This window comes from Pogona vitticeps, chromosome 4 (assembly GCF_051106095.1).
Source record: "Pogona vitticeps strain Pit_001003342236 chromosome 4, PviZW2.1, whole genome shotgun sequence".
NCBI classification, from domain to species: domain Eukaryota; kingdom Metazoa; phylum Chordata; class Lepidosauria; order Squamata; family Agamidae; genus Pogona; species Pogona vitticeps.
Genome location: NC_135786.1, coordinates 24,820,955 through 24,848,234, shown reverse-complemented (window position 1 = coordinate 24,848,234; position 27,280 = coordinate 24,820,955). Strand labels below are relative to the sequence as shown.

Here is a 27,280-nt window from a genome sequence, read left to right as displayed (position 1 = left end):
AGCAATTACTCCCCATTATGGGACTATAATTCAACCCACAGAAGAGGGAGAGAAGAAGTTTAGTTATGACTTTGTTAAATAAAATGTTTATAACTTTGAATCCTGTCTTACATATGTCTGGACCTGTGGAATCTTTTGACACTCCCCTGCCTATGGAGAACTAGGGAACACGCGAAACGTAACATACATTTTTAAAAAAATTACTAATATGGGGGTGGTGGCACTAACAAAAGGCAATGAACAGCAGCAAAAAAGAGTGAGCAGAGGGGTTAAGGAATGTTTTGTGTTGACTGAAAGTCCCCCTTTCACATGCAAACATTTAACCAATTCCCAGCAGAGGCTACAGTGAAAAGCTAGAGAACAGGAACAGCATACACACATTTTGTTCCTCATGGGCTGGGGCCATCAGATTCACCATTGCTGGAGATCTGTTAATGCTGGACAAGGAGTCAAAGCAATTATACATGTGGAATTAAGGAACAATTCTATTGAGCGATTTGATTTGAAAGCATCTTTCCCCACAAGGCCACTATTTGTTCTGAAGTTCTTTGAGTTACTGAGTGGTATTAAAACACCATCTTTCCTGAGCCATTTGTGTGTGTATCTGAGGATTAACAAGCAAGGGGAACTATATGAATTCTTTATTGACAATCACTGCAGGATCAACAACATTTACCCTGTGCTCAACTTGGGCAAGTGAGAAGGACACATCTAATCCGCATATCCATGTGTTGCTCGGAAATGAACCATTGGTATTCATTTTTCTTTCCTTAAAATATACAGGCTTTTGTTGAAAAATTGAGGCTAAGACATTGTGCCCAGTGGTGGGATTTAACATCTCTGTGTGTCTGTGCCTGTCTGCCTATCCATCTCCTTGACACGCACAGACACCCATCAGCAATATTCTCAATAGTTTGCAAAACCTACCACAGTCTTGTGAATCCATAATACTATGCTGAAACAACAACTCTGCCAAAGTTACGAGGCCAGGCACATTTTATTTATGAATTTGCTTAGCCAAAACAAGCCAGAGATCCCTGCAAATCTGTTTGTTTTTTCCCCCTCATGGGAGTATTGTGAGTATCCCACTGTCTGGAATTATTCTCACTCTTCTTTTTTTGTTATTATTTTTTTAATAAACATTTTATTGTATTTTTTCTACTTTTCTATCTGTTGCAACCAGAGTGATTTATTACAATATGTTCCATTCATTTCATCTTGCCTTATACTCTCTAACATAATATTAATTTAATCTATTCTACTTAAATTGGTGTAGATTTCATCCAGGTATAAAGAGATTCCCATGTATTATTATCCAGTCTATCATTTAGTGTATCTGTCAGAATATCCATTTCGGCTAGTTCCAAAATCTTCTTAATAAATTCATTCTTTGATGTCACCTTTATGGTCTTCCACTTACTGGCACACACTTTTGACGCAAGGAAGAGAGAGAAATATCTGGTTGTGTACCGTATCTCCCTGAAAATAAGACAGGGTCTTATATTAATTTTTGCTCCAAAAATGCATTAGGGCTTATTTTCAAGGGATTTTTTTTCCATGTACAACAATCTACATTTTTTCAAATACAGTCATGTCATCTTCTTCTGGTTGCTGCATAATGGTGGAGGGTGGGGATTTCCCTTAACTGGGGTTTATTTTTGGGGTAGGGCTTATATTACGAGCATCTTGAAAAATCCTACTAGGGCTTATTTTCAGGTTAGGTTTTCGTGGAAACAGTGTAATTACTTCAATATCCACTCAGTTTGCAAATCAACCCATATTTCCTGTTTTAAGACAAACCAGCCAAAAGTGTGCTGAGCAGTAAATGTGGTTTTGAAATGTCAGCTAAGCACATGGCAAATAATATTGTGACCCCTTAATCTCACAACCATTCAACACACATTCCCCAGATGTCAATTTAGTTGTGTGAATTAGCTAGGAAATGGGCTGCAGGAAGTAGGCACTGGTAAATGTCTGAAACTGTCTTAATCCTCATCCACCGAGAAAAAAAACAATCCTTACATTGACTGAATTGTGTAGTGTTTTCTGACTCCATGAGAATCCCAATGGATTAAGGATTACCGGTAAAGATGAAGTGTCAGAACTTCAAACAGAAGTCACTAAGTCTAGTTGTCAGTAGATCGGACCCATTCATGGCTGACAACAAAATTCTCAGCAGGTTCTGAAAATTCAAGGCATGTACATTATTCCCTAACTTTTGTTAGAACATAGAGTTTGGCAGGCATTTGAATGCTTATGTCTACTCCTGATTCTTCTTTACATCATGGAGCAAATAACAATCTCTGCCCTGGAGTGATTCAGACAGATTTGTCCCAAAATAAAAAAAAAGTCCAGTCTGACATTAGCTCATGTAGAACAGAGAGATTCCTTAATCCTTTTCCAAGCTGCCCTTGGCATTAGTCCTTTTAACTCCCTGAATTCGTGCTCTGTTCTCCTTCATCCAGTGTTTGGATAACTTTGTAACCTAACTGTTTAGGAAAGAATCTGTCTTTCTGCCAACATTCAGAGTCTCTTCTGCCTTTGCTCTTGGAGTACCATCTGATCCCATCCTCCTGCTGTTTTTTGGTTTTGTTTTTTTACTTCCCTAAATCTTCAGACTCAGCTCGATTTGGCAGGCTTTTTTTCATGACCGACATTTTTAAACAAGAACTGTCTGGGAAGGAGAGTGCTTTCTTTCTCCCATCCTTTAAAACAGATGAATAAAACATGGCTTGCTGTTGGGATGTGAAACAGTTCTTTCCCCATCTTAATTTATTTATTTATTTTATTTATTTATTTGATTTCTATCCCGCCTATCTGGTCTTATTCGACCACTCTAGGCGGCTAGACACACAGGGCAGCAGTTTCCTGAAAATAAGGTGCTTTCATTTGGAGCTGATGGATATAGAACATGTGACTTTCAGGAGGGATTTTTATAGTATGTCATTTGCTCTTCCTATGATAGGAGTGCTATGAGTGAAGAATTTGTAACAGCCAAACTTTTCTGTTCCATATAGTGAAGACACAGTAACTCAGTCTCTTATTGAACTACCTCTCTATTCCATTAACCGAATCTCCTCAGCCCTTAATTTCTGCTGATCTAGTGCTGAAGCAATTTCAAAAATTAGTGAGATGGATGCCATTTAGAAATGCAGTCCACCCACCTCCCAAATAAGTAAGCTGCTTCTTCCTTTAAGGACCAGCCAAAGTGGACTTGGTAATCCATCCATCTCTCCATCCTTCGATCCCTCCATCTATCCCTCCATCATAGAATCATAGAATAATGAAGTTGGAAGGGGATATAAGACCATTGAGTTCAACCCCCTGATCAACGTAGGAATACAAATCAAAGGATATCTGCCAGGTGGTTGTCTAAATTTCTCTTGAATGCCTCCAGTGTTGGAGCACTCACCACCTCTTGAGGTAACTGATTCCATCGCTGTACTGCTCTAACAGTTAGTAAGTTTTTCTTGATATTCAACCAAAATCTGGCTTCCTGTAATTTGAGTCCATTGCTGCGTGCCCTGCACTCGGATGATCAAGAACAGATCCTCATCTGTATGACAGCCTTTCAAGTATTTGAAAGTGCTATCGTATCTCCCCTCAATCTTCTTTTCTCAAGTCTAAATATGCTCAATTTTTAAAATATTTCCTCATGGTTTCCAGCCCCCTGATCATCTTTGTTGTCCTCCTCTGAACTTGTTCCAATTTGTGAGCATCCTTCTTGAAGTGCAGTATCCAGAACTGGACACAGTACTCACGATGAGGCCTAACCTGTGCTGAATAGAGGGGAATGAGTATTTTATGGGATTTGGAGACTATATTTCTGCTAATGCAGCCTAAAATATCATTTGCCTTTTTTGTAGCCACATCATACTGTTGGCTCATATTCAACTTGTAATCTATGATAATTCCAAGATACTTCTCAATTGCAGTATTGCTAAGTCAGGTATCCCCCATTTTGTAACTGTGTGTTGGGGTCCCACCCCTGCCAAGCATAGTACTTTGCACTTATCCCTGTTAAATTTCATTGTGTTTTGAGCTGAGTGCTCAAGCCTATCGGGATCATTTTGAATTTTGTTTCTCTCAGGGTATTAGCTATTCTACCCAATTTTGTTTCATCCCCAATTTTGATTGGCATTCCCTGCACCCCATAATCCAGGTAATTAACAAGAATGTTGAAGAGCACAGAGCTCAGGGCCCATCCCTGGAGTACCCCATTTGTTACTGCCACCCAGTTTGAAGCCATTAATCATCACCTTCTGAGTGAGGTGATAGCTAACTGGTATCCACCTGACAATTGTTCCATCCATCTCATTCATTCATTCATTCATTCATTCATTCATCTGCATGCACTACCCTGGGCAGTTTACAAATTAAAAATTAAAAATCTCACAGATCTCATATAACATATTTCCTTTTGTAGACTATCCAGATGTTTGCAGTAGCTGCTACTAAACTGAATTAAAATTAAAATAAATGTGAAGACCTATATTCAGGGATCTGTTTCATTCACAAAGTACAAATCCTTGGAGATTCAATGTACAGTAGCTTTCTGTTCACTTGTTCAGCTAAAGGGGCTGCACTGTCTTTTGACAGCATGCCTGTGTACACAGGTCTATGGATATAGCTACACTATACAACCAGAACAATTTCATACTACTTTACTTGTCATGGCTCCACACTAAGGAGTAATAGAATTGTTGAAGTTCTTAGAATTCTCTGCTAGAGAATTCACTAGTCCACTGTTCTGAATGACAACACAGAATTCTAACTGCTTCACCAAACTACAAATCACATATCCCACAATGCAATAAGATGAAATCATGACAGTTGAAGTGGCATCAAGTGGCTATAATTGTGCACTATTAGCAGACCGGCGGTCACTTGTTTGCTTAGAGTTAGACAACATTGTTCAGGAAGGTTGGAGGCAATAATAATAGAGGAAGAGTAAGTAAGAAATGGATTGACTCAGTCAAGGCCACAGCCTCGATTCTGCAAGAGCTGAATAGAGCTGTTAGGACCTTTTGGAAGTCACTAAATCAAAGAGATGGCATACATTTGCTGACCAAAAAAAGAGGAAAAAGATATAAATAATACACATTGTCTTTATCTCATTGTATAAGGTCAGTTAATCACTCCTCAGTTTACACTTGTCTGTCAACATATTTTAATGCATTTTATTTTGTGAGGACCAACTATACCATATACTGAAATTTAGCATAAATATACTTCATTAGGGTAGAAGCCATTTTGTCCTTGCAGCACAGTAGACTACTGAACAGCACCTAGATACAGTTTCCTCACAGCACACATTATTATTGTTAATAATTGATGTTTTATAGATTAGTAGCCCATAAACATTCCAGTGATGGCTCAGCCTTCTTTCTCTCTTGCAAGAATTGTTGATGGGATGGAAATGATGAAGATAATGAACAATGGGGATGGCACCCTTCCCTCACTTGAGGTGTAGAGTACAAAGAAAGGTTAACATTTCCTCCTATTGACACATTCTGCTTGGTCATATGTAGAGATTAAACACCTTCCTTTTGATGGCTGGTGAAAGAACATTATAATTTATAAATATGCTCTGTTGAATCAGTTCTGTGTTACAGTGACCTGTAGGCATCCTTCAATCTCAAGAGACTATGGTAAGGTGCTCTGAATAGAGGACTTGGAACAACATCTAGTGTGGCTGAGAAGGCCAATTCGAGAGTGATAACCAATACAATCTGTCCCCTGCCCAGCTCCCTGATTTTGCTGGTTTCGGGACTGCCTCTTTGCCTCTGCCTGCTGAACAAGTGTCTCTTCAAATTGGGAGAGGCCATGCTGCACTGCCTGCCTCCAGGCTGAATGCTCAACTGTCAGAGTTTCCCATCTGTTGAGGTCCATTCCTAAGGCCTTCAGATCCCAAATACAGATACTGTATCCTTGTATCACAGCTGTGGCCATCTTAGGGTATTCTAGGTATAACGTACACAGGAGTGGTTTGGAAGTTCCTCCATCTGTTGACAATCTGAGACTTTGGAATTTTCCCAAGTCCATACAGGTGGTAGAGCATGTAATCCCCATCAGTCACAGATGTTCTGAGTGATCTTGGCTGGCACCTCTCCAAGGCACAGTGGGCATTCAAACTCCCACCCCTGGGTTTGCAACCAAATGCTCCAATCCACTGAGCTAGAAGTGTCAGGTCAGGGAGTCTGATGCCAAAACATTGCACTAAGAGCCCTGTAGAATTTTATAGATGTCTAGCAGAAAATCAGAAGCCTGTGTTAGTCACAGCTGGCATTTAGCCGGTTTAGAGTTAATTCCAGAATGAAATCAGACAGTCATTTTCAATCATATCAAAATTCATCTGGGTATCAAGGTATAATTCTTTCCACTGTTGCACTCATTCTGCTGTTCCTATTTTTATTATGCTACTCTACATCATCCTAGAAATTTTTACTGAAAAGTGACATACAAAATTTGAAAAAAATCAAATAGAAATGTGTCCCGTATGCTGCCATGGAATCTTTGCAATATGCATGAATAGATTGTTGTATTAATAAGAACCATGGTTGTATTAATGTTGTAAGAACCATGTTAATTATAAAGCATAGCTAGGTAAAGCTCACTGGAAGGACAGATCCTGAAGCTGAGGCTCCAATACTTTGGCCATCTCATGAGAAGAGAGGACTCCCTGGAAAAGACCTTAATGTTGGGAAAGTGTGAAGGCAAGAGGAGAAGGGGACGACAGAGGATGAGATGGCTGGACAGTGTCACCGAAGCAACCAACATGAATCTGACCCAACTCCGGGAGGCAGTGGAAGATAGGAGGGCCTGGCGTGCTCTGGTCCATGGGGTCCCGAAGAGTCGGACACGGCTAAACGAATGAACAAGGTAAAGCAGTTGCTGACCTAGGCACCCACTCTCCACTTCCAGGTCTGATCCCTGTTTCTGGTGGCCTCTTTCTCTAACATTGGGGGATGGTGTCCCCTCCCCATCCCAGTGGCACAGATCAGTAGACTGAAGTCAATTGAAGCCATAGCCTTGATTTTGTAAGAGCTGAACAGGGTTCATCAAGTGACTTGATGACCCATAATAACAAAAACAACAATAAGTAATACAGTAATGCATAAATATTTTTCTTTAAGGCAGAAAATAATTATTCAGAGCTGCTTAGGGACTTTGTTGCCATTTTGTCATGAATGGAATATCTGGCGTTTATGTTGAATCCATGCTTGCTATGAAAACTGTGTAGTTTTACACTTCCTCTTCATTTTTTAAGAAAAGCTTAAAATTTTGGAGGTTGTGAATTGTTATTCCCAATTCCAAATAAAAAAAGAATAAATCAAAATAAAACTCTTAGAATGAATTGGCATATGGTGAGATTTGTAAACCTGACAGCCAAGAAGAATAAGGACACACACACACATATTAACACCCTAGTATATATATATGCGTAAGAGATAAAAACATGAACAAAACATGACAGGTTCATTGGATGTCGCCGCTGAAAAAGGAAAGGTATCTTCTGCCATGTTCCTTCTGTAGTAAAATTTTACATTGTAGTATATCAATTTATCTGCCTTTTGGGTGATAAAGAAACCACCTCTTTTCTAGAGATTTGTTGTCAAATGCATGCCATGGCTTTGGAAGAGAGTAGATGGGGATTTTTTTTCCAGTTTGTTTCAGGAAAGAATTTACCCAAATTAGCAAATGTTATATATTTTGGATGGAAAGAACTTGATGTAAACAAGAGCAAGAGAATATGACAGAAAGCAAAACAGATTCATTCATCCAGATCCAAGACTTTGAGCACATTACTGTTAGAAGCCCGGGGGCCATATTATAGCTCAGCAAGTTAGCTATTTTGCTGTGGAGCCAGAGTTTGATTCCCCACTGAGTCTCCTGAGAGACGAGCCAGCCTGTGTAGCCTTGGGCAAGCTGCATAGCCTCAAGGAGCCCCAAAAGAAGCGAATGGTAAACTATGAATGAGTACTCTCTACTTAGAAAACTCTGAAAAGGGTCACACCATAAGTCAGAATTGACTTGCCAACATGTAAACATATTTACTCTTGGTATGTTTGTCTTCCATTGATTGAATTTTTTCCCAGCTGCATGCCTGACCAATTAAGTATGTATTTATCTACCAATGACCAATCACAAAACAAAGCAATCTCCCATGCAAACTGCAAGCGTGAGAAAGACTTGTGCTAGAACAAACAGACATCCTTTACAATTTAAATAAACTCAATTTTTAAAAATCTGCACACTTTTTAAAATCTGTATGGCAGCATGTAAAACAGTATTGTGTCTAGACTGAATAATAGCTATACAACTGGGTGTGTATGAGTGAGGGAGAGTTTAATTTCAGCTTGTTTTGGAGAATTCATCAACATTCACATTTTTAAAAAATTGTGATGGAACAACCTGAAATTTAGAAAAATTCAAAGAATTGACCGATATCATCCTCCTCACTTTGAATGAAAGCTGTGTTGCTTGTGCTGCCATTTCCTAAGAGGGTTGATGTTAGCATTGCCAATATTTACCGTATTTTTTGCTCCATAAGATGCACCTTTCCATAAGACGCACCAATTTTTAAGGAGAAGAAAACAGGAAAAGACGCACAGACTTTCCACCCCCCCTGTTTTGTGGGGGAAAAGTGCGTCTTATGGTGCGAAAAATACGGTATGTTATTATTTCTCAAAGACTATCAATATATAGGGTATGTCAGGGAATGCTGGGTTCTCCGGGCTCAGATGCCAGGCAGACCATCAGAAAGCTGGCTGTTCATCCACCAGACGCAGGTGTGTGGTCTCAAACAAATGGTTGAGTTCCAGACCAATGTAGACCAGCCTCCTCCTGGTGCACCCAGGGCAACGTGACTTGTCATGACTAAATAGACTGCACATTTTGGCTGCTGGACCTCACACGGATTTCCCAGTAAGAAGAATCACCATGAATACTGAAATTAAAAACAACAGCCCTTTTCAGAAGCAATAATGGTGTACTCTACTATGCCATGTGAAATAAATAAATCCACCAGATTCAGGTGAATGTTCCCAAACAAGTGGATGAGTTTCAGACCAACAAACAAGGAGCAGAGTGAACGGAGTGAGGTGTGTGGTGAAAGCCAAGATTGAAAGCAGCAGTAGAATGCCAGGGGAAACAGAACCAATAGATCTGATCAAAAGCAAAGTCACAATCTGAAACAATATATAGGCGACGAGAGAAGGGGCCTGACCAAGTCCTTGCACAGCAGATACATTGCTCACCTTATGGGGCCATGCAGTTATATGGTGTAATATGAATGTGTAATACATTCACAGGAAGAGCCATGATGAAGCTTAGATGAAACACAAAGCTCTGAGCTACCTTTGCTAGGCTCACAGTAAGAAAGTGTTGCCAAGTGATGCTGGAAGTAACATCCCAGCTCCTGACTGCTGTGATCTTCACTTCACGATTCCGGGCCAGAACCTGGAAAAGTTAAATATTAAATTCCAGTTCCCACATGCCCAAGCCAGGATGTCCATTGGCCAACATTTATCCTAGTTCTAGATTTTGTCTCCACTTCCAAGTCTCATGCAAGAAGTAAAATAAGCATTGGGCAGGTTCCTGCCCAGAGGAACTTGTGTTTGAAAATTGTTTCAGTCCAGTGTTATGTGTTGCAAATGTAAAATAGTGTCTGCTCAAGTAGGAAGGTATATTGGAGGAATTTATTAGGCATATGTGGAACAGACGGGAAACTCATGAGTTCTACAATGTTGTAAAATACTCTTTTAGCTTAAGCATATATAGATAATGAAAAAAATAATCAGTCCTATCATTCATGCTTATTTTCAACAATTATTCCATATGTTCAGATATAGGAATTGCCAACCAGTGTTCACAAAACATAACTGAGAATTTAACCTGAAGACTTGAAAATACTTTGTGCCACTCAAACCAACACTCTTAGAGTGCGTTATTATGCTTGTATACTGAGAAGTAAATTTGACAGGCCTCATTCCCAAATAAATGGACACTGGATTGTGACAGCCTCAGTGAGATTTATGTACACAAGGATGTCACCTTTGTGACAAAACTTGTAAACGTGCCTCATAACAATCCATATTAGGAACCCATAGGATCAAACTTTGCCTATTATTCACTGTTTATAGGATGAACTAAGTCTACATCACTTAGAATACTTTTCATCATGACTACATTCAGCCTCTTTGCAAAGTCTGTTATCTCAATCAAATCTCCTACTTAGCACCAATTTGAAACATCAACCTTGAACAGAATATGTTGGCCTCCCTCATGTCAGACCACACATCTTTCCCCTTTCCGGTTTACAGGTTGCTTGGGATCTGCTTATATCATTACATTTTCACAAACATTCACTAGTATAGAGTTCAAAAGGGACAGATATTTGGACTTTCGGAGAAAGTTCAGTTGTTTTTAGTCAACAGAAAGCATGCATCTTCAGCTGCCTTGGAAGAAGTAAATTTAGTGGATATCCATGCTGCCTACTAGGTCAATTCTCTCTCTCTCTCTCTCTCTCTCTCTCTCTCACACACACACACACACACACACACACACACACACACACCACCATTACAATACATTGCCAAGTCCTTACAACCTCTTAGGTTCCCTTGCACACTTTCTCATCAGCAGCAAGAAGAGATGAAGGAGGACAGTAACTTGTGTACTCACCATATGGGGCCTCCATCTTAGCGCTTAGCTGTGTAATTACATTGACCATTTCTCATCTATATAAATGTAGAGAAAACCAAGAAAGCGTAAAATAACAAGAAAAGAAGCTGGGAGAAGGAGGGAGGGAGGGAGAGAGAGGAAGGGTGAGGAAACCTGCCTCGGCTGTTATCTTATTGATTCGCTTAATCAGGCCTAATGTGGGTGGAGATGTTAAATAGTAACCAAACTCATATGGAAACCAACTTGCAAGGTTCCGTCTGCCACGGTAGCTATAGTAACTGCTCCCAAGCTTGAAACTCAAACATGACTTTATGGCACACTTTTGGGACTTCCATTGACACCTGGTTTCAGGCCCCAAGTGACCTCCCACTGCTGCAAGTTTGCTTTCCTTCTCCTTCTTCCTAGAAGCCCGAGCTAAAAGGAATTAGCACCCCAAAGCTCAGCAGACACAGAGAGAACCACCCACAGGGAGGTGGGAACGATGTCAGTTTCACAGCGGCTGAGACATGGGACAGTTTTACTGCCCTCTCTGAACAAACACAGAGAACAAAGGCGTTGTGTCTGTGTATAAACACCCTTGAGCTCCCCTCTCTCTCCTGGTGCATATAACTATGCATGTATAGTTGTACATTTGTCTATATGTAAAAGCGTGGAACACCGAGTATGGATTAGAGCAGTGGTTCTTAACCTTTTTGAAAGAGATGCCCCCTTGAGCCATTGAGGAAGTTATCATTGTTTGTTTGTTTGTTTGTTTGTTTGTTACACTTAAATCCAATGATCCCTGAAAACAAAATTCAGTTCCAAGAAAATGAAAGGCCCCAAAAAGTAACATTTAATGATTTAGTTGCAAGCGAATTTTAAGACGCAAAAAGAAATATAAAAAGGGCATAAAAACAAACCACAATACAGGAACTAAAAATTTCAAGACGAAAATTCTGAAACTAAATTAAGATTGGAGGAAAATATATATTCATGCACACTGTAAAAAGGCTGCAGCCATCTTAACAGGTTTGGCTTGCTCCAGCGCCCCCCTACCGCCCCCCTTCTGCTCCAGCGCCCCCACGCCGCCCCTTTTCGTTCTACCGCCCCCCTGAAAAATGAAATCGCCCCCTGGGGGGCATTATCGCCCAGGTTAAGAACCACTGGATTAGAGTACTGGGACAATGTAAATACATCTGAGTGTGTATGGTTGTATATGAGCACATCAGAGGGTGTGTCTGTATGCCATGCCATATTTGAAATTTATTTATTTAGAAATGTATAGCCTGCTTTTCACCTGTGCTTCTGGTGCAGTTCACATAAAAATGAATTAATACATGTATCCACCAAGAGAAAACTAAAATATCAATTTTAAAGGGGCTAATTTGACATCTGGCTTAGAGGGGCAATTGTCACGGGGAACCCAGCGCCCCTGCTTATATCTGTATACTAGTTCTAGATTTTTATGTTGTTGTCTTAGCATCTTGTTTGTGGGAAAGGCATTTCTTAAACAAAGGTTCTATTTACTGATAGAATGTCATCAGTGCATCAGCTGCTTTTTTAGATGTCTCTCTCCAATCTCCAGTTTGTGTTTCGATTTCTCAGGCCCCTGCATACAGAATGACAGTTCTTCTGTGGAAAACCCGGCCCCACTGTTTGCCCTACCAAACATCATGCATTTTGTTAAACTTTGCCTTCTTGATATTTGTCCTTTCTGGGAAAGAACACCCATTCACAGAAAAGGAGAAATTAGTATACAAGGACTAGTAATTTGATTAACTTAAATGATCTCAGTATCTGTTTCAATACAGACAGTTATTTTCTCCTTACTATTTACTACATCTATCAACCCATTAGGGACATGAACCCCTCGTCACCTTATCCTTTCAGGCAAGAATGCAGAATTGCCACATTTTTTTCACTGGCAGGGTTGGCTGAGATTTCCTTTTGCCTATTGAAAAAAAATGACTTCTCTGGCTAGCAACTTCCAGGATTGCTCATCAAGACGGCCTTTTTTGGCTTGGGAATTCTGAACACTGTAGACCAAAGCAGTAGGTTTTCTAAGTCTTGAATGAATACCAAGCAGCAAAGAACCAAAATTTTGCAGTACATAAAACTGAAATAAAACCAGCAGGAAAACAGAAGAGTGGTAAGATCCAATAAAGACACCAGACACAATTCATAAAATCTCTTGGAGGAACAAAAATGTCTTTGTCTTGTCCCATTTGGCAGAGGCACTGGAAGCAGGCTATGGACAGCAGGTAGATATGGTAAATATACTCTTTCAGATAATATGGTCGCAAGCTCTTCAGAGCTTTAAATATTAAAACCAGTATTCTGAATGGAATCCACACTGAAAAAGACTGGCAGGCAGTGTACAGTAAATGGCAAAATATTCAAATTATCATAGTTGATCTATTCCAATCAAATTGCCCTGTTTTGTGCTAAATTTCCAGCTCATTTTCCAGGGCAAATCCAGATATAATCTATTGCAACAATTCAAATGGGAGGATAGTCGAGTGTAAATAACTTGTACAACATACATATCTCTTTACAGGTAGGGATGGAGGAAGATCATAGGAGCAAGCAGAGGAATATGTTTCCACCAGCCCAGTTGCATGCATCTAAATCAGGATCCAATCTTCCTCTGCCTCTGGGCCAGACTATCTATTTCTGACAGGACATAGTGAGAAGCTTAAATTCATTAGTGTGTGTTTTCTATACATACAAAAACACACACAAATGGATACACACTATATATAATTTTATTTAATAACACATATTTTATGAGTTATGGATCTACCGGTAATAAATCTATGGTTATGCAGGAATTTTGCCCTTATTCAGGATTCATGAAAGAAAATCTCATTCTTCTCTGGTTAAATCCCAGCAGGATCCCAGCTTTCCCCACAAGGGGGAGAAAAATTCTTTCTGAGCTACTACCCAAAAACAGTGAGAAAAAAAAAATCCTGAAAAAAGGTCTCTTAACGGTTGCCATAACTTTTGATCTGACTGCATTTCTCAGAAGCACCAGCCAGTGTGGCTAAAATCATAAGGGATTGTGGACAGATGTGCTGTATCAATTACAGGTGCTGGAGGAAAACTATTTTTCAGTATTATGTAGCACCAGCACCAGCCAGTTTACCTCCAAGCACCTGTTGAAAGACCTCCACTACTGTGCTGGTATAAGGTATTTTGGATTTTTGCCACCCATGGCCCCGTCAACGGGATTGAGACTGTCAGTAGTGATTTGGGGAAATCAAAGGCTCCCCTCTCTCCCATGGTTCCCGAAGGCTTCCCCAGATGAAAATGGATACTGAAGGGGCCTCAGAAACTGGGGTGTGTGTGTGGTAGAACAGGAAACATTTCAGGAGCAATTAAAGCCCATGGCTGATGACATCAGCTTGTACAGATGTGACTTTATGCATTTGTTGGTGTTTTTTTTTTTAAATGGCTGGAATCCCGTTGCCTAAATATGGAGTGAAAGTACTATGTGTCGCCTTTAGGCTCACTGTTTGCAAGTATGTTCTTGATCAGTTGCCAGGAAAAGAAAACCTACTGGAGTGTAGGAGATACTTATGCAATTATCCTTATTTATTTTATTTATTTATTCAATTTATACCCCGCCCCCTAGACAGCATCTACTCGGGGCGGCTTACAAAATCATAAAATATCATAAAATAACAATAAAAACCACACAATCAAATAAACAACATTCATAATCCTTCTGCACCATAGGCAATAACATCCTGTCCATTGTTTTAAAAATTGTTTTAAGGTAAAGATCTTTGAATACTATAGTATGTTGAATTGGATTTTTAATACTGGATTTTTAATTAATGTATGTCTCACACACCCAAATTTTTGATGATTGCCCTGGGTCCATGAACTGGTAGAAAGGCAGTATGTGAATGCAATATGTGCATATCTTCATATATAATATGCATGGAACAGTGGTTAAAGTGCTGGACTATGATCCAGAAAACCTGTGTTCAAATCCTACTCAGCAATGATATTTACAGGAGAATCTGGAGGTGGTTGCACTGTGTCCACCTGACCCACCCTACAGAGTTATTGTGAGGGTGAAATGGGGAGGAAGAGAGGTGTATGCACCATCTCAGTCTTACTGGCCTAAATCCAGTTGCTAAGTAGATCCACTGAAAACAGAAAGACCAAATATGTGATGAACTGATTCTGTAAAGGAAGCCACTGGCTTAAGTTTACAAAAGTTGAGCAGGGCAGTTGAGGACAGGATGTTTTGGAGATTGCCCATTTACGTGTTTATTTATTTATTAGATTTATATGCCACCCATCTGGAATGTGTGTACTCTGGGCAGTTCACAGGGTCGCCATGAGTCAAAGGTGACTTGATGGCACATAACAACATAACAACGTTGACAATTATGCAAGTCCTGAAGCTCTCTCTTTTGGCTGCTGGCCATAGGAGGAAAAGGAAAATATAGTTTCAAATCATTGATAATGCTGATGCCGACAGTAAATTTTGTGGTGGAGGCTAAGGTGGCAGATTGTATCAGGACCTTGGATAGCTCTAGTAGTCACTTTCTCTGACCAAGGGCTGTCACTTAATTGAGATCTGTTACCCCATCAGGCCAGATTGTGTGGTGTAGTCTCTGCCTCCTTGCGAAAGAGTGGAGAATCTTAAAGAGACAAGGTTGCACAGCCTCTGATCTGAAAACCCACACTTCCTTACCTCTCAGTCAGTAACTTTCTGTTGTTTTTGGACTCCATCGCTCAAAATTCTCCATTTTAGGAATTCCACCTGCCAGACAGACATCTGAATTGTACTCACCCAGAAGGCCTCATGGCCCAAGATAGGTCAAGTTCAGGTCTTGTTTCCTATTGGAAAATGAAAGTGCCCTTGGGGTTTGCTGGGAATTTCCACCATTTGAACCACTGGTCTTCCTGGTCCAGATAGTTTCTCTTACTCTGAAATTACAGACTTCTGTATACTGTATACTATATAAATACTGGCAACCAACGGAAGTGATCAACAGCAAACAAACAAAATGCCATCAACCCAAGAAAGAGAGGGGAAAGAACACTTAGCAGAGAGCCAACACTCTTTTTGAATTCAAAGGCTAGAAGGAACAATTGGTTAGTGCTGGACAGATATACAGTCACCTCAGCCTTGATAATCCCTCCCAGTTGCACAAACTACAGATAGGATGTGGGGTTGCAAATAAAACCTGGGCCTAAAACATCAAAAGTGAATCTAGTCATACATCCAAACTATGAATCTGGCTTCATCACATTTCAACCTTTTAAATTATATTGTTCCCTTTACTATTGTCTTCTGAATAATGATTACCTTGCCACACCTAATACTATCTTGTTCTTCTTTTGCAGGGCTATTCAGTGATTTGGCTTTGGACTAATGTTGTCTTTTTATATATAGAAAGTCCCTGGCTCAGTTTCTTCCACCATAGGGGATTCTGGGAACTGTAATCAAAAGGAGGAATTCTTGCACATTCTCCTTATATGGAGTATGAATTATGAATTATGGTCCTTACCCACTTTAAACTGAATAGGGTAACATGAGATGTAATTTTAAATAAATAAATGGATGAATGATATACTTTTGGGTTCACCATATTTATTGCTATATTTGTGCACAAGAAGCCTGTTTATGGAAGGAAGTTCAAGAAGCTTATAGTGGAGGACTGGGAAAACTTCCTTTTCTCTCCCTCCTACCATTCTCTTAATTCCCCGCTCCCGCCCCACACACTTACTGCTAAGACTTGTTCATGTATGAGTTCCCATTCTTACCCCAGAGCAACCTGTGCATGGCCTATGTGGCTGTGGCAGCAGCATGCAGCCATTTTATCTTCCCACAATACAGGGCCATTGTGGGAAAATTAAATGGTGGCCTGAATGCTGCTATCAGCTAACACCTGAAGCTAAGATAAGCAACAGTGTTTCGCGCGTGCTGCTGGATCACTCAGGTCCTGGTAGATTCCCAAGGTCTGATGCTGTCCATTTCTCGTTTTCTTTGTTCAGACTATGTATTAGTTACACCGTCTCATATATGGACAGTGGTGCTTTGCCAAATCAAATTGGCAAAAAATACCGGGGGGTCCTGGCTTCAAGGAGTTTACAGACTTCAACAACAACAACAACAAAATCCAGCCAGCCCCTTCCCTGGGGCTCTACATTGGCTATTATTCATGTACTAATAAAATTAAGTATTTAGTAAGGGTGGGGAGAGGAAGTATGCGGCATGAGTTCCCACTTATTGAAAGGCTAACTCTGATTTATTATAGGAACACTACAGAAGGAAGAGAGATTTTGGTGCAGCTCTCATCCTTTTAAACATGACTTACGAAATGAATTGTGGGCAGTAAATTCAAATCACAAGAAGAAAGTTTTAAAGTAAACATTAGAGTGAATTTCCTGAAGGTCAGAGCTGTTTGACAGTGGCAGAGACCAGCTCAAAAGGTGGTAGGCTTTCTTTCATTGGAGATTTTCAAAAAGGACCATCTGTCAAGGATCCTTGAGCTAAGGATTTCCTACATCAGAAAGGTTGAAGCAGATGAACTTTGCAATCCCTTTCTGTTACCCAATTCTATGATTTGTAGAGAGTTTTTGCCCAAAGAGTTAGCACTAGTGGTGAGCATGAAGTCTTTCGGACAAACAGGTGTTAAGCAGTTCCCAGGCCTGCCTCCTCTGGAATGCGCCCACTCAAAGGCAGAGCCTCAGCTTCCACCTCCTTAGTGGGAATCCATTGGGAAGCACCAAATACTGTTTTGTCCAAAGGATGAAGCAGCAGTTTGTGCCCCTCTCTGGTCTGCACATCTACAGCGAAATGATGTGAAGATATATTCAACCCACCTATGGAATAATCAAGGGACATGGTGGCGCTGAGGGTTAAACCCACAGAAACCTCTGGGCTGCAAGGTCAGAAGACCATCAGTCGTAAGATCGATTCCACGCGACGGAGTGAGCTCCCCGTCGCTTGTCCCGGCTCCTGCCAACCTAGTAGTTTGAAAGCATGTAAAAATGCGAGTAGATAAATAGGGACCACCATGGTGGGAAAGTAATGGTGTTCCGTGTCTAGTTGCACTGGCCACGTGACAATGGAAACTGTCTACGGACAAACGCTGGCTCTACGGCTTGGAGACGGGGATGAGCACCATCCCCTAGAGTCGGACACAATTGGACTAAATGTCAAGGGGAACCTTTACCTTTATGGAATAATCAGGAGAATATTCATGTTTGATCTGGCATATTTTGATGGAATACATATTGTGTAAATTAAGTCTCAAAGCCGGATATAATATACCTAAGCAGAATACCATAACATAATAATAAAATGGCCACCAAGATACGTCACTTTAAACAAATTAGATTAGGCTAAGACACTGAGTTCTTCAATCATCATCATCATATGCCACCAAATCAATTCTGACTTATGGTTTACCATTCCATTCTCCAAGGGGCTCTCTGGGACTGCACAGTTCACCCAAGAGCAGATAGGCTGGCTCGACATGTTGCAGCCACTGTGAGGAATCACAACTGTGCAGGCAGATACCTAAATGACTGAGCTATCCAGCTTGAATTTTTCAATAGCCCAATTAAAAAAAAAGAATTTGGTTTATTAAACTACCAGTTAAAAAATTTACTCCTCTTCTGTTGTAACAATAAAGGATAATGAAATGTAACATGCTTGCTAGTAACACAAAGAGTCTGGATAATTCAGACAAATATGAAATTAAGGTATTGGAGGAAAAAAAATTCCTTCCATGAGCATATGCCAGTTGCTTTATAATTGGTCTGGAAAATGCATGAACACCATTGGGAAAACAGTTCAAAGATCAAGAATGGTATGCTGGCCCAGAAATAACCTATTTTTGCCTTGGAAGCATGTTGATATTTCTCCTACCTCCAAAGAAAACCTAAAGACAGGATCACAGAAGACACAGCTATTTGGGCAGGATTTAGCTAAAATGTGGACCCTTTGAAATAGCCATCCATGTGGCAATTACAGTATAAGAAAATATGGTGGTTCCACAAGTAATACATTAACCAGAATGGCTGCCTTATAGTGAAGGTTAAGAACTTCTCTCCTATTTTTTTAAACGATATGGACTGCAATCTGACATATATAAACTGATATATATAATCATGAAGAGTGTATACTTGAAGCTTTAGCAGTGGAAACGATCTATATGAACAGATGGAGGGGACTTCGGATTCCATGTGTACAAATAATCCTTCTGTTACACAATACAGTGTATAGTGTGCTTCTGTGATTTCTAGCTGCGGTTCTGCTGTCCAGATTCTCCAGCTGTCATGAAACTCAAAACAGGCAGGCTAGGTTCAGAACCAGGTCACTTTGTTGGATCTTAGTCCAGAGTAACACATGTTGTTGTTGCAGGTCCCTCCGTAGCTAGGTGGGCAGGCTGAACAAGGTCTTCCCATTTTGTAAGGTGCTTCTCCTATCCAATTTCCCCTGGGGGAAAAAAAAGAGAGGGAGGGGCAAAGTATGAGGCAAATTCCATTCCTGGGAAGTTGCATAGCTTCACTCTTATACCCTTTGAGTGATTTACTCTTGGAGGAGACTGTCTCCTAAGAAGATGCTGAGTCAGATCCTATCTCATCCAGCATCTTGTTTCCAGAATATATCCCCGAGGAGCCCAAACTTTAATCTCTGAAAGCAACTTTTCCAAATTCTGCTAAGATTTTTTTTTAACCGTCATCTCTTGTGGCAGTTCGCTCCATAAATGAAGCGTGTGCCCGTGTTTCTGCACGAGTCATTGACACATCATGTAATTAGAGGAAGTCAAGTCCAGGGTAGCAGAGCAAGGAAGTGAACAATGGTCTCTTGTAGGTATAAGTGATTTGCTGTGTGTCTGTGTCAGGAATAAATTAATGATCCAGTTTACCCAGTATAGTGTTCAAATGGAAATGAAATGCACCCACAAGAGACTGAACAGTCAATCAGGTAGGGAGGCAATGGCAAAATCTATCTCCTCTGGCTCACTTTGCCAAGTGAGGTTGGTGCACACTTTGGCAAATGCTGCTTTAGGACGCATTAGAATGGCCTTTGTTGGACAAACCAGAGGCTTGCTATTCTTTCCACCTTAAATGCCACAATGGTCATCTTTTTAAATAAAACAAAACAGCAGAATGAAATGACTTTGCAAGTAGGAATGGCAGGATTGGCCAGTTTTGATTGCTTTTTTAAAAAACAGAATCTCCCTGGCTCACCAAATATATTCTGTATTTAGGGGGGGGAAATGGGTCAAAGCAGATAATGTAGTCAGCTCATGTTTGGAAGCATTACTCCATTAAGGAAATCCATATGTGAATAGCAGGAAATATGGAACCCTTTTAATGGTCAATTATTTGTTTGCTTGTTGCGTTTATAATCTACTTTTCTCTTATGAGCTCCAGACATCGTACATGGTTCTTGTCCTCCCAGTTTTAATCTCACAACAAGCTTATTACTGGCTGAGAGACTACAACTGGCCAAGCTCACTCGATGCATGCCATGGCTGAATGGTAATCTGAACTTGGGTCTCCACACTCTAGCCACTGCGCTCCATAGCCCTTAGAATACATACACAAGTTCTCTTAAGAATTAAGATGGAAATAATCCATATTAAGTGCAGAGCTGACCTGAAAGGTTTTTCCATCTCCACTGCCTCATGCACATATGCCAGAAAAGAAGGCTATTTTGGTAACTGTGGGGAAATGAGGGTGTTACTGCAGGTAACCATGGATCACTTCCTAGTGGCTCCCCACTCCAAATGAATCTCCTGGGATGAAAGTATACGCTGATATAATGTTCTCAGATGAAGTAGTATTGGTGACAGGGAAAAAAAAGATAAGTAGGGAAAGGGGAGTTTTGTTTTGACGTCCACATTCAACCAAGAATTCCTGGTTAAGTACATCTGACTCAGTACTAATTGCATATGCATTCTTGCTTAAGAACATTTCTTCTTTGATCAAACCAAATTCCAGTGGTTCTTCTTTGATCAAACCAAATTCCAGTGGTTCTAGCATATATATATGCTAGATATGTTATATATATATATATATATATATATATATTTGCAAGAATAAAAGCAATCAGCAGGCACTAGACAATTTATCACAAATTGGCCAGTGCTCCCCTGTGCACTGCAGTCTATATTGGGGGAAACCTGTGACCCTGGTTTTGGATTATAGTTCCCATCATCCCTGACCATTGGCCCTGGTGACTGAGCCTGGTGGGACCTGGAGTTGCTTTATGATATCTGCAGGTTCCCTGTCCTAGTCTACCTTCTGCTGCTTCATATACTGAAGATGTTTTCATTCTTATTCTTCCCTAATGCTGTTGTGTCTAGGTTACTTACTTGATGGCATAGTTGCACACTAAGTAGACTGCTTGCCGCCATGTGTTCCCCCACACATTCATGTTGGTACAGGTGTGGATGGCACAGCCAACTCTGTTGCTAGAAGCCCACACCATCTGTTTGGGAGACAATGGAGTTACTATGATAAGACAAAATATAGTCCCTTTAACCAGAAGACCCTTTAACCAGAAGACGTAATAGGGCATACCAAAGACTCCAGGATGTTGTCGTATAGACAAAGCTACAGAGTTGTATCCAAATTTGGAAGATTGTAACTGGGCTAAAGGTAGTGGATTTCTATGTCCCTATCCTTCTGGTGTTCCCTCCTCTCAGCCTGTGAAACAGAGGTGATGTGGAGATAATCCTCAAATATCAGGCAGAGGGATCTTCCACAAGTAGACCCCTTTTGTTCGCAGAAGCCTGAAGTCTGGATCCAACCTAAAGAGCAGGGATGTTCAGCCATGAAAGACATGGGGCCATTTTCTATCCACTTCCTTGTTCTGTATCTGCTCAGGTTCTGAAAATTTTGTGTTAAGGATATTGTGCCCCTGCCCATGTGTGTGTGTGAAATAGTCATAAAATGAAGAATCCAACCCCAGATCTAAAGGATCAGTTTTCCATTTTAAGTCACACAATAATCAGCAGGAACAGCATGGAGCAGATGACTGCCTCTATCTAGACTTTATCCACCCCTGCCCTACAGGGTAGCTTTATGAAGGACAACTAATCATTATCACTAAATAAACTCTGCAACTTCCAGCTCTGTATGCTATTCGAGGATGACTGGATAGCTCAGTGAGAGTACTGAGTTTGATTCCCCACTGTGCCTCTCAGGAGAACAGCAAGACTAGGCAGCCTTAGGCTAGCTACACAGTCCCAGAGAGGCCCTAGAAGAAAGGAATGAATAGGAAACCATTTCTGAATATTTTATACCTGGAAAGCCATAAGAAGGTTTGCCATAAGTCAAAATCAACTTGCTGGTGAACATTTATTCATTATTCTTATGCCATCAAATATTGCTTACTGGGGCAAGAATGGGATACAGATAATCTTATCCCCTAACCTGCTTACGGGCTTCACCGAACTACCAGGCTAGCCATTAGGGGAAGGCTACTGGATACATAAACCCTTGGTCTTATCCAGCTCTCATTTTCTACTTCTATTATGATATCTGAAATAAGCTATTCTCTAGTTCAACTTTCTCCAAGCTGTTGCCTTCTGGATGTGCTGAAACTTACAATCATTCCCACCTAGCATGGGCAATGGCAGTTTTTGCCCAGCACATGTGGTGGGCATGAGGCTGGGAATGGTTGGTCAACATTAGGCTGCTTGGGTCCAGGCTACCTGAAGGACTGTATCTCCTCATATCAGCCTTCTTTGCACTTTAGATAGTCAGAGGAGGCACTCCTCTTGGTCCCACTGACAGCGCAGGCACAGTTCATGGGGACATGAGAGAGGGTCTTCTCTGTGGCTGCTCCCAGGTTACGAAATGCTCTCCCTTGGGAGGTTAGGTTGGCACCGCCCTCCCCTTTATCCTTCCATCAACAACTGAACACTCTGCTTTTCAGGCAGACTTTTAACTATCATGTTTCCCTGAATGCCATTTTTAAAGTTAAGATAATTTTTAATGTTTTACATGCTTTTAATCAATGTATTTTAAAATGTATAACTTATTGTGTTTATTCTTTTTAATATGTGAGCCTTCTTGAGTACCCTTGTTGGGAGAAAGGTGATGTGTAAATGAGATTAATAAAATAAATAATACAATAAGAATATTTGCTATTTAGGCTGGCAGGGTGTAGTGAACTGGTGCTGAGCTTATGGCTATTACACAAGAACAACTAGTCTGTAAACTCATCACTGGTATCTGAATAGAAAATTTATGTTTATTGTTTTAAGAAATTCATTCAGGGATAGCATAGACGAAAGAGTTCTAATCTTGGTTACAGAAGCTCTTAAAGTTTACTCCTGCACATGCAGGTCTCCTACACTGTTATAGTGAAGCCATGTAAGTCTGCCTCTCTAGTTGGTTGAAGGGGTGAAATAAACTGGAAGTGACACAAAGGAAGAAAGAGGGAGAAATTAGCCTAAAACTGGCAATCAGTATATTGATCTAGAAAAGGCAAAAGAGAGTTAGGTTATCCACCTGTTGACTCTACCCACCCATGTGTTAGCATGTGTTGATACGGCATTTCCAACAAAATGAACCATCTACAATCTAAAGATTTGAGAGTCAGTGACTAATGAATCATGTTAACAGTTAGGGAGAAAGCACTGACAAAATATAGCATTAGACAAACCATTGTGAACTTCCTGTGAGTACTGAATGGTTGAAAAAAATATGTTCAAACTCAGTGTCACAATTCTACCTCAAAGACTAGTAAGGACTCAAATCGTTTTCCCCTGTAGCTGCATAATGAAGAGGCACTGAACAGCTCTTCCTTTTATCCTCAAAGCATTTCCCCATGTTGTGAAAAACTTTACTGTACTGCCTTCTTACATTTGTTCATTCTTTTTTCCCTAGCACCCCTGTACACTCAAGAGATTCTTTATTCTTTCAAGAAGAAAACTGAGAGTCCTCTCTGATTCCTGAACCTGTTGGGCCTCTTGAAGTGACTAGACCAGAGAGATGGCAATTGTTGCCCTGCAGCCAAAGATATTTTCTTTGCAAATTGTTTAGTCAAAATTCTATGCAAATTGCCCCCAATTTGTCCCCTCACTATTTGACTCACTAATGTAGCGATTAGGCCATTAGAAGTGAGGTAAGTGGGGAGGACAGTTTCAGTTGACCATATGGTCAACTTGCATGCAATTCTTCAGAATTTCTCAGATACGAACTCAAATAAGATTATCTGCACTGTGTGAGCAGCTGAACGCAATTCTCAGTTTCCAAAAGGAGGTCTTTTTTCTTCGTTTCCAGTTTGCCTCCCATCTCTCTTTATTGCCTCTTCTCCAGACACAACATTGGGAATGAGACAGTTTAGGTCTCAAAAGGGATCTGTAAACAACCTAGACAGCCAGACAAATATGGAGCTGGGTGCATTTCCAGAGGCCAAACTTGCAGGGTAGAAACTGGCCCATTCTAGAGCTGTGTAGTGCACTGTTCATTTTAACTAGAATTATTTTGCCGCAGCCCTGTGTGGGAGCAGAACAGCTACCACGTTGGGCTGGCTGCCCACACATGTGGGGAGGAGCAAATGAAGGGCCTCCATTCACGAAGGTGCCAGATGTTTTAGCAAAATCCTGTCAGGATGGAGATGATTCACAACGACTGAGGTGAAAAGGAGGTTTTCATGCCCTTGAAATGCTGGACTTGTTATAACATCACCAACTGCCATATGGGAAAGGAATAGGGGAAGCTGGCAAGGAGGAATTCCAGAAGGAGTTTTATATCTCCTCATAGGGCCCAATGATGCTTAGTACACGACAGAAGTGAAGAATCCTGACAATTGTATGAATACTGTTTAATGCAGAACTTGGAGAAGTCATTTTAAAAATCTATAACTTCCCAGAGAGGCAATGGCTGGAGAGTGGATTCCAGGGAGAAAATCTGTACTACAACATTGGATCCTCTTGGAGAGAAAGGCAGAGTATAAATAATAAAAGTGAATGAAAAATGAAAAGGTTATGTTTCCAAACTCTGGTTTTCTTAAGGGATTCTGATATTCCTTGTGAGCTGTCTCGGAAGGGTTTGTATCTTGAAAGCAGACCTCGGAAATGGATTTTTGAAAAAGTAATCCATTACAGTTAGAGTCCTAAGATCTTTGACTAACTATAATTAGTTACAGTTACAGCTCCAAAAGCAGAGTTGCTTTTTTAGTTGCAGTTTTCAAAAAGCAACAGTTCTTCATGAAAATATATATTTTGCTTTTAAAACCCCTATCAAAATGGCATGATTTGATAGTCAGTGCTACCAAACACACCTCAAATGTGAGGTCACTCTCCTTGTAACTATAAAAGTAACTAAAAGAGCTTCAGGTTCAAAGTCCCCACACACACCCTGAATCACCACCTAGGAACAGCTGGAGTGGTGGGAATGCTGGGCTAGGATTTGAGAAACCCAGGTTCTAGTCACAGTTAAGTCATGAAACTTACTGGTGAATCTTGGACCAGTCCCTTTCTCTTAACTTTACCTATGATGGAGTTCATGTGTGGAAAGAAAGAAAGACTACCTTGAAAACTGCCTTAAGTAGTAAATAATAGAAATAAATATAGGGCTGGCAACACTTTCCAATAACACCTGTGTAGTTTAACAAAAGCATGCTCTGCAGGCATTAGCATGCAATAATGCTTATGATAACTCTGTCATGAAAAATTTTCCAGGATGATTTCTCCAGAGAAAGGTAGTGGTAAAAACAGAAGAGCAGGCCAGGTTGGCTCTTCCCTGGTCAGTTGGCAATCCTAACTGGACCTCTTTGCAGCTATTCAACTTCTTGCCAAGTAACAAATGTTAGGAAACTAATGTTCTAGGTTTATTATTGTCCTCACCAGGCAATGTCTGGAATGTTATAAAGTATGTCCAAAAGTACTGTATTGTCCTTATGAGGAAGCTGCTTGTACAAATATTAAATCCTACATTCCTTTTGCCTCATTTTGGGGATTTAAATCACACTGTCTCCCTCAAATGCCAATTTTCTTTCTTCTCCTTCTCCCTTCCATCCAGCTCAGCTGGAAAGGTTCACCTGCCATGAACCCATGGCAGAGGGTGCAATGGAAAAACCAGGCCATGCTTCTAGGAAAGAAACTAAGATTTAAACAGTGCAATGTTTTTCACTTCAAGAAACGTTGCCAGGCAGGGATGGGTAGAAAATTAAAGGGGTGGAGGTGACAATCTACACTGTTGTGAGTCCCTTCAGGTGGAGATCTTTTAACCTTTTATGAACATGGTTGAAGATGCTCTTCTCTTGTAACTTATGCTTGCCTTCAAGGCTTCCTTCTATCTGTTTCACACTTCGGAGCTTATGGAGCACTGGGATTCAAACCAAAATCTACAGCTGCCTAGCCCTTCCTTGTGCCTCACCTAGCCAGCAAAGTCTCTTGATTTGAATTACACAAACCACTGTCTGACATTCTTAGCTTGCCCCATGGGAAAGAATAGCTGGTCTATTGAAGAATATTGTAATAGCTACTGAAATAAAGCAGGTGAAACATTTTGGGAAAGTTTTATATGGATAGGTACTAAGAATTATTGTTATCATATCCACTGTTTTTCACCATACAAAACTGTAGGAATTCTCTGGAGAGCTGCAGGGCCGATGACGATAATGGCTTCTGTCCAGTTTAGTCATACCTAATTTTCTGTATAGCAAACCAGATGACGGACCCACTTTTTCCATTCAAAATTGCACTCAGTCATCTCAATGGTACTTAAATGAGCATTTTGATCCAGATATAAACACGAATCTGGGAATACTTCAGGAATAGCAAAAACCACATGCATAAAACTCTGTATGAATCATCCCAGATGGATGGGGACAGCAGTCTTCTAATGCTCTTCCCCCTTTATTGTACAACCTGTAGTCCTTGATATGTTATGGAACTATCACTGGACCGCAACTCCCAAACATCCTAGCCAACATAGACAATGAGAGACTGGTTGGAACTACAGTGAAGCAACATCTGTGCATTTGAAGAAGTGGGGGTACAGTTTGGAAAAGCTTATGCCAAACAAAATTATTAGCCATTTATGAAACCACAAGGTGGTTTGCCGTTTAACATCCAGAAGTGTATGTTGCCAATCTACTAACTGAACATTCTTTCCCAAAGCTGAAGGTAAGTAATTACATGCAGTGTGTATATATTAATAGAGGCATGAAGTGTACGTGAATTGTCCCATTCATTCCAACAGAATTCCATCCCTAGAGCTTTCTCCATTGAAAAGAATAGACAGACTAAGGAAAGAGGGAAGGAAAGAAGGAAGAAGATTGACAACAAGACTGAGAAACCTTGACATACGACAAATCTTGATCAAATGGATTTCTTCTAGTCAAAACTCACAGAAACCGCTTTGAACATTGGCTGGCAGTATTACATATGTATGCTCCTGAGGCTTAGAAAAGTTACCTTTTGGCCAGTGGTCAAGTTGGCTTCAGTATTCTGGGAGTTTGGGTAAAAAAAAGAGTAATCTTTGCATGCTCTGGATAGAACCACAAAAAGGTGATCTGCCTGTGACTGAGTGTTTCATGGGAAGTGAGCCAAAAATAATTGTATTCGCAAAGGCTTTCACGGTCGGGATCTAATGGTTGTTGTGGGTTTTT

At 40.5% G+C, this 27,280-nt stretch overlaps 2 protein-coding genes and 1 long non-coding RNA gene across 4 annotated transcripts in view; 1 reads left to right on the top strand and 2 right to left on the bottom strand.

Annotated features, from left to right (window-relative positions):
• HNF4A (hepatocyte nuclear factor 4 alpha) overlaps positions 1–11,380 on the bottom strand; it is a 74,835-nt gene extending 63,455 nt beyond the window's left edge. The window contains exon 1 of one of the 2 annotated variants that reach the window (XM_072996925.2): positions 10,687–11,380. In XM_072996925.2, the coding sequence (XP_072853026.2) occupies positions 10,687–10,689 (3 nt within the window). In that variant the 5' untranslated portion in view covers positions 10,690–11,380. The remainder of the gene's footprint in view (positions 1–10,686) is intronic. The other variant, XM_078392575.1, reaches the window with a different exon arrangement.
• An 802-nt stretch (positions 11,381–12,182) lies between these two features.
• Positions 12,183–27,280, bottom strand: part of R3HDML (R3H domain containing like) — a 43,295-nt gene continuing 28,197 nt past the window's right edge. Inside the window, exons 6-7 of the mRNA XM_078392577.1 lie at positions 21,024–21,139; positions 12,183–19,135 (exon numbers count right to left, since the gene is read on the bottom strand). Coding sequence (XP_078248703.1) covers positions 19,003–19,135; positions 21,024–21,139 — 249 coding nt within the window. The 3' untranslated portion in view covers positions 12,183–19,002. The remainder of the gene's footprint in view (positions 19,136–21,023; positions 21,140–27,280) is intronic.
• Positions 18,941–27,224, top strand: LOC140706516 (uncharacterized). Its single transcript, XR_012086163.2, has 2 exons — positions 18,941–20,187; positions 23,548–27,224. It is a non-coding gene; the product is annotated as an uncharacterized LOC140706516 (long non-coding RNA).